Source organism: Sander lucioperca, chromosome 1, assembly GCF_008315115.2.
Source record: "Sander lucioperca isolate FBNREF2018 chromosome 1, SLUC_FBN_1.2, whole genome shotgun sequence".
Taxonomy (NCBI): Eukaryota; Metazoa; Chordata; class Actinopteri; order Perciformes; family Percidae; genus Sander; species Sander lucioperca.
In genome coordinates, this window is record NC_050173.1 from 11601204 (window position 1) to 11609437 (window position 8234).

General features: G+C 42.1%; 1 protein-coding gene across 1 annotated transcript; it reads right to left on the reverse strand.

Annotated features, from left to right (window-relative positions):
- Positions 1 to 3767: 3767 nt before the first annotated feature.
- On the reverse strand, positions 3768 to 6720 carry LOC118496075. Its single transcript, XM_036006270.1, has 2 exons — positions 6424 to 6720; positions 3768 to 6329 (listed from the first exon to the last, which is right to left on the reverse strand). Exons 1-2 carry the CDS (start codon positions 6718 to 6720, stop codon positions 3768 to 3770), a joined length of 2859 nt encoding a protein of 952 aa, XP_035862163.1.
- Between the last annotated feature and the right edge of the window lie 1514 nt (positions 6721 to 8234).

The window sequence follows — 8234 nt, forward strand, 5'->3', positions numbered from 1 at the left end:
GCATGTCGAAAAAGGTGATAAAAGTCATAGTATACCATGTTGAAAAAAGTCCTAAAAAAGTCATAGTGTAGTATGTCGAAATAAGTCATAGTATAGTATGTCGAAAAAAGTGAAAAGTCATTACGTAGTATGTTGAAAAAAAAGTCATAGTATAGTATGTTGAAAAAGGTGATGAAAAAGTCATAGTATAGTATGTCGAAAAAAAGTGATGAAAAAGGCATTGTATAGCATGTTTAAATAAGTCATAGTATATAGGATGTCGAAAAAAGTCATAGTAAATGATAGTATCAGGGCCTGGCCAGCTTGGAATCATTGAGGGGAAGATGAATTCCCAAGTATATCAGACAATTCTTCAGGATAATGTTAGAATGTCTGTACGTCAGCTGAAACTGTAGAAGGTGGGTGATGCAACAGGACAACAACCCAAAACACCGGAGCAAATCCACTACAGAATGGCTTCAGAAAAACAAAATCCGCCTTTTGGAGTGGTCAAGTCAGAGCCCAGACCTCAACCCAATAGAGATGCTATGGTCTGACTTGAAGAGGGCCATACATATGAGATGTCCAAAGAATATGACGGAGCTAAAGCAGTTCTGCCAGGAAGAATGGGCTAAAATCAACCTCAACGATGTGCAGGTCTGATCCACAGCTACAGGAAGCGCCTGGTTGAGGTTATTGCTGCCAAGAGGGGTCAACCAGTTATTAATTCTAAGGGTTCACTTACTTTTTCCACTGCCATTTTGAATGTTGAATGAGTGTGTTTAATAAAGACATGAAAGATCAGAGTTTGTTTGTTTATTATTTTAGACACATTATGTTTGTCAATACCCTTGACTTAGATGAAGATCAGATCACATTTTATGACAAATTCATTCAAAAACCATGAAATTCCAAAAGGTTCACATACTTTTTCTTGCCACTGTAGTATGTCGAAGAAAAAGGGATGAAAAAGGCATAGTATAGCATGTCGAAAAAAGTTATAAAAAAGTGATAGTATAGCATGTCGAAAAAGGTGATAAAAGTCATAGTATACCATGTTGAAAAAAGTCCTAAAAAAGTCATAGTATAGTATTTCGAAATAAGTCATAGCATAGTATGTCTAAAAAAAGTCATAGTATAGCATGTTGAAAAAAGAGATAAAAAAGTAATAGTATAAGCATGTCGAAAAAGGTGATAAAAGTCATAGTATACCATGTTGAAAAAAGTCCTAAAAAAGTCATAGTGTAGTATGTCGAAATAAGTCATAGTATAGTATGTCGAAAAAAGTGAAAAGTCATTACGTAGTATGTTGAAAAAAAAGTCATAGTATAGTATGTTGAAAAAGGTGATGAAAAAGTCATAGTATAGTATGTCGAAAAAAAGTGATGAAAAAGGCATTGTATAGCATGTTTAAATAAGTCATAGTATATAGGATGTCGAAAAAAGTCATAGTAAATGATAGTATCAGGGCCTGGCCAGCTTGGAATCATTGAGGGGAAGATGAATTCCCAAGTATATCAGACAATTCTTCAGGATAATGTTAGAATGTCTGTACGTCAGCTGAAACTGTAGAAGGTGGGTGATGCAACAGGACAACAACCCAAAACACCGGAGCAAATCCACTACAGAATGGCTTCAGAAAAACAAAATCCGCCTTTTGGAGTGGTCAAGTCAGAGCCCAGACCTCAACCCAATAGAGATGCTATGGTCTGACTTGAAGAGGGCCATACATATGAGATGTCTAAAAAATATGACGGAGCTAAAGCAGTTCTGCCAGGAAGAATGGGCTAAAATTCCTCCTCAACGATGTGCAGGTCTGATCCACAGCTACAGGAAGCGCCTGGTTGAGGTTATTGCTGCCAAGAGGGGGGGGGGGGGGGGGTCAACCAGTTATTAATTCTAAGGGTTCACTTACTTTTTCCACTGCCATTTTGAATGATTGTGTTTAATAAAGACATGGAAGATCAGAGTTTGTTTGTTTATTATTTTAGACACATTGTTTGTCAATACCCTTGACTTAGATGAAGATCAGATCACATTTTATGACAAATTTATTCAGAAAACCATGAAATTCCAAAAGGTTCACATACTTTTTCTTGCCACTGTATGTCGAAAAAAAGGGATGAAAAAGGCATTGTATAGCATGTCGAAAAAAGTGATAAAAAAGTCACAGTATATCATGTTGAAAAAAGTCATAAAAAAGTCATAGCATAGTATGTCGAAATAAGTCATAGTATAGTAGGTCTAAATAAGTCATAGTATAGTAGGTCTAAAAATGTCATAGTATAGCATGTCTAAAAAAGTCAGTATAGCATGTTGAAAAAAGTGATAAAAAAACGTCATAGTATAGTATGTTGAAAAAAATATATAAAAAAGTCATAGTATAGTATGTCAAAAAAAGTGATAAAAAAAGCATAGTATAGCATGTCGAAAAAGGTGATAAAAAGTCATAGTATAGTATGTCGAAATAAGTCATAGTATAGTATGTCGACAAAAGTGATAAAAAGTCATAGTACAATATGCCTAAAAAATTGATAAAAAGGTCATATTATAGTATGTCAAAAAGTGATAAAAATTCATAGTATAGTATGTCGAAAAAACTGATAAAGTAATTATAGTATGTCAAGAAGTGATAAAAAAGTCAGTATATTATGTCGAAAAAAGTGAAAAGTCATTACGTAGTATGTCGAAAAAAGTCATAGTATAGCATGTCGAAAAAAGTGATAAAAAAGTCATAGTATAGCATGTCGAAAAAAGTGATAAAAAAGTGATAGTATAGCATGTCGAAACAAGTGATAAAAAAAGTGATAGTATAGCATGTCGAAAAAAGTGATAAAAAAGTGATAGTATAGCATGTCGAAAAAATTGACAAAAAAGTCATATTATAGTATGTCAAAAAGTGATAAAAAGCATAGTATAGTATGTTGAAATGAGTCATAGTATAGCATGTCGAAAAAAATTATAAAAAAGTCATAGTATAGTACGTCGGAAAAAGTGATAAAAAAGTTGGAAAAAAAGTCACAGTATGTCGAAAAAAGTGATAAAAAAGTCATAGTATAGTACGTCGGAAAAAGTCATAGTATGTCGAAAAACGTGATAGTCATAGTAAAGTATGTTGAAAAAAGGCATAGTATAGTATGTCGAAAAAAGTGATAAAGTCATAGTATAGTATGTCGAAAAAAGTCATAGTATAGCATGATGAAAAAAGTGATAAAAAGTGATAAAAAAAAGTCATAGAATGTTAAAAAAAGTGCTGAAAAAAAGTCACAGTATGTCGAAAAAAGTGATAAAAAAGTCATAGTATAGTATGTCGAAAAAAGTCATAGCATGTCCAAAAACGTCATAGTAACAATAGTAATAAAATGATGGAAAATATCACATCAAAATGCCTCACAGAAGAGTAACAGTTCTTGGCAGAGCTAATAGATTTGGAGGGAGGTTTTATTTGAGTTAACCCCAGAATACATGAATCTGCTTAGTGCTGTTGCCCTGGGGCATATCCAGATGAGATGATACATTAATGACATTCACCTGAGGAAAATAAAGCATCAATAAGACAATAAATATCAACCCATAAGGAAGCATTGGTGGCTTGATTGTTAAATGCCCTTCAGTGGCAGTAACCTGGCCTCAGCACTGGAGTCAGTGAGTATCTGCCCTGCTTAAGTTTCCTTGTACTACGGATCTGTTGTATAGGACTAGATGTTGATATCCCTCGATGAATCATACTTGAGCCACCAATGAGACTCTGTGGGATGGTCAATTGAGTGATGGCACCCTTTGGGTTGTCAAGTGGGCGCCCTCCTTCTTAGGTGTTTCGCTGATAGGCCCACGACACCTCCAGAGGGTTCAGCAGTGAATCCCAGCGTCCCAGGTTCACTCCCTAGATGCCGACAACTCACTTGAAGGCCCAGGCGGAGTCCTTTCTTTTTCATCCACAGCCACTGGCTCCCCTTTTCAGCAGCCCTGAAGAGGTCTTTGACTGCCTGACGATGGGCCTTCCCTCGCACTCCCATCTCCCTGAGTAGCCTAGATGTTGAGGTGGCTATGAACCCTCTGCAACCTACTTCCACTGGGCATACCTTCACATTCCAGCCTTGTTGTTGTGCGTCGGCTGCAAGTTCAGCGTACCTCAGCCTTTTCCGTTCATAGGCCTCCTCCACTGCACCCTCCCAGGGCACGGTGAGCTTGATGATGTTAACAAGCTTGAGTAAGGCTGACCACAGAACAAGGTCTGGTCGCAGGTTGGTAGCTGCGATCTCAGCTGGGAAGCAGAGTTTCTTGTCCAAGTCTGCCAGCAGCATCCAGTCCCGTGCTCTGCCCAGCCGCCCAGTGTCTGGTCTTACGGTGATGAGGCTGGCTTGACCCTCGCCCTCCCAAACAAATGGTATTGGCTGCCACCGAGATGACGGGGGAGGAAGGGCATTCACACTTGTCCGTCGACTTTCCAGCACTGCTGCAAGACAGTTAAGGACCTGGTTGTGCCGCCAGGTATAACGGCCTTGGGTGAGGCTGGTCTTGCATCCCACTAAGATGTGCTTCAGTGTTGCTGGACTTGGACATAGAGGGCATGTGGGGTCTCCGGCATACCACTGGCTTAGGTTTGCGGGGGAAGGCAGGACATCATAGGCAGCCCTGATGGTAAAGCTCGCCCTGAATGCCTCCATCTCCCACAGCTCGTTCCAGGAGATCTTCCTCTTCTCCACTCCTTTCCATGCCATCCACTGCCCTTGCTTTGCCTGCGCCACAGCTTGGGCACACCTTCTTGCTTCCTCCTCCCGACGTACCTCCTGGACCACCAGCTTGCGTCTTTGAAATGGTGGAGCCTTGCTCCACGCTGGTGTACTGGCCCCAAGGCCAAGACCACTCCCCCCCTCCTGCATTCGGCCCACGATGTCCTTGTGTCTGAGTGCTGCCTTCGCCTGCTCGGTTGCAGCCAATGGAGTCCACTTCCTCCCGGTGGCCAAGATGGGGGCAGCTTGGGCTACAAATGGATCGCTCGAATCCAGTAGCATCATCTCCAGTCTGACTTTGGCACACTTGTACTCCTCTGCCAGGCTGGAAATGGGCAGGTGTAACATCCCTTTGCCATAAAGCCCAATGCTGCTGAGGCACCTGGGAAGGCCAAGCCATTTCCTTACATATGAGCTAACCAGCCTCTCCAGCTTTTCCACCTTTGAGAGTGGGACTTCATAGAGGGTTAGTGGCCACAGGAGACGTGGAAGTAGTCCATACTGCATGCACCAGAGCTTCAGCTTACCAGGAAGCAAGGTTCTGTCGATGTTCTCCAGGCCGCTGGCTACCTCCTTCCTGAGCTGTTCTACTTGCTCTTTGTCTTTAAGGGAGGCATCATACCACCGACCTAGGCTCTTCACAGGTTTCTCGGAGACCATTGGAATGGGTTCCTCGCCTATGTGGAAGCGATGTTCTGACAGCTTCCCCTTAATAATGGAGATGCTTCTGGACTTGCTCGGCTTGATCTTCATCCGAGCCCGCTCAATGTTTTCCTGAAGTTTTCTTAGTAGCCGTACAGTGCAGACCTTGGTCATGGTGAGAGTTGTGAGGTCATCCATGTAGGCTCTGAGCAGTGGCAGCCTCAGACCAGGTCTTATTCGCTGTCCGCCAACTGTCCATCGTGAGGCCCGGATGATGACCTCCATGGCCAGGGTGAAGGCCAGCGGGGAGATGGTGCAGCCGGCCATAATTCCCACTTCCAGGTGTTGCCATGCTGTTGTGTACTCTGCTATTGTCACGCAGAGTTGGACGTCCTTGAAGTACGCCTTGACAAGGGTTGTGAGAGCTGCTGGGACCCTGAAGTAGTCAAAGGCTGTCCATAGGAGGCTGTGAGGGACTGAGCCAAAGGCATTCGCGAGATCCAGGAACACCACGTGAAGATTTGTTCCCTCCTTTTTGGCGACCTGGATCTGATGCCAGATGACACTAGCGTGTTCTACACAACCGGAGAAGCCTGAGATGCCTGCTTTCTGGATTGACGTGTCAATCAGGTTGTTTCTTTGCAGGTATCCTGCCAATCTGTGAGCGACCACGCTGAAGAAGATTTTTCCCTCGACGTTTAGAAGGCTGATCTGGCGGAACTGCCCAATCTCTGATGAGTCCTTTGCCTTGGGGATAAGAATCCCTCCGGCTCTCCGCCAGGACGTTGGTATCTCCTTTTTTTGCCACACAACTCTCATCAGTTTCCAGAGGAATCGCAGGACATCTGGTGTGTTTTTGTAGAACCTGTATGGAACTCCGTTGGGACCTGGAGATGATGCGGCCCTTGCTCTATGCACGGTTTGTTCTACCTCACTCCATCTGGGTAGACTGATGTCCATGCTCTGGTAGATTGACTGGTGGCATGTCAGGAGGGAGCGTAACTTCTTCCTGGTGTCGGTCATCTGTGCAGCAATTTTTTAGATGTTCTTCCAGGTCGGCCTTTGACACCGAGAGACTTCCGCTCTTCTCCTTTGTGAAGAGACTCTTCACAAATTTGAAGGGATCTTTGTAGAAGCGTGATCTTGTTTGCTCCTTCCTTCTGCGCTTCCTCAGAAGGTTTTCAGCTCTCCTCAGTGTTGCAAGCCTGCTCTGAATCTCTTCCTGCAGCAGGTTTATACCCTCCTTCTCCTCCTCTGTGGCCTTCCTCCATTGCTTCTTCAGCTGCCTCCTCTCCTTGACTAGGCGGTCTATTTCTGTCTGTCTTCTGACAACTTTAATCTTAGGTGGTTTGCCCTGGTTTTTCATAGTAAGCACCTGTTTGAATTTCAGCTCTGGTCCTTTGTGTTAAGTTTCCATTTCTCCAGATACTGTAAAACAAATGCAATATAATACAACAAAACCTTGTAATAATAAATCCTATCTAAGTTTATGTTAAAACTGTTTTACTGTTAAATTGCATTGCATGATACAGAGAGGTGTTTCTAATATTTTGTCTACCTTAGAGAGCAGTGGATCTCGACCTTATTAGCTTGTGACACCTTATAGCGAGGCAGTGTCTACTGCACTTGTGACAACTCATCACAGGTAATGGTCTAAGTGAGGACTTGAAAGTGATTTCACAAATTGTATAATTTGAAGTAGTTCAGAAGTCTGAAGAGAAGAAAAATTTAGTATTTCACAGAAAAAAGCAGTATTGTAAAGCAGACTTTTCTTCCCTTTTTTGTACCCTAATAATCATCATGTGACCCCTCAGATTTTTGTCCCCTAGGTTGAGAACCACTGCATGTTTGTTAAAAATAAAGCATAAAAAATAAATATATTAATGCATGTAGTTCAGCTTGGTGGCTTTTAAGTTAAATGCCCAGTGGATGACATGCATTATAAAAACCTCTCAGTATATTGCAATACACTTTAACGTCACGGCAAACTAAAGCCTTCAAAATGACCATGACATTGAATCAACAACTAAAAATAATGTAATAACCTTCCTGAAGGTATATCTGTTCAGGATGTGCCCCTGCCTTTGGTCTGTACTGCAAACTGAGATACGCTCAACTACCCCCCAACACCAAAGACCATGAATAAGAATAAGTAAAGACCATGGATGGATGCAACCAGTAGGCTACAGAAAGATGAGTAAATTTTCAAAATTATAGTTACTGACAATAGACTATGATACAGACTGACTTTTTTTTATGTTATTTTGAGCACAAGGGAGAGTGCTAAAGATAACAGAGATTATCATAAATGAAAAGCTATAACACCTGTGGGCCACACACATGCACGTGCGCACACGCACGCACACACACACACACACACACTCACACACACACACAGAGCAATGGATTACACATACCAATGGATGATTAATCCCACTTTATTGATGTGTCCTATAATCGCCTACCCTCCCTGGGGAACGCAGACTTGCATCAGCTAATTAATGAGCGTGCAGGGGGGAATGTAGGTCACAAGAAGGGAGGAGAGAAAAATCGATACATCACAGGGAAGACAGCGGAGGGCCAACAAAATGGGGTGAATGAGTACAGGCTCCCAGGATATGAGAGTCTTTTGACAGAAAGACAAAGAAAGAAGAAGAGGTGCCATTGTGCTGGTCTGGTGGCAGACAATGACCCCACTCTGGCCTGAATTACTGCAACAGGCAGCAAGAGATTTAGAGAGCCATTTTCTTTTTTTAAATGAGGCAGGCAAAGTGGGGAGACAAGGGGAAGTTTCTGCCATCAAACAGATGGACAGTTTGATTTATAAAAGGTCATATGTAACGGTCCAGCGCCACATATTGTATATCTCTCTCTTTCCAT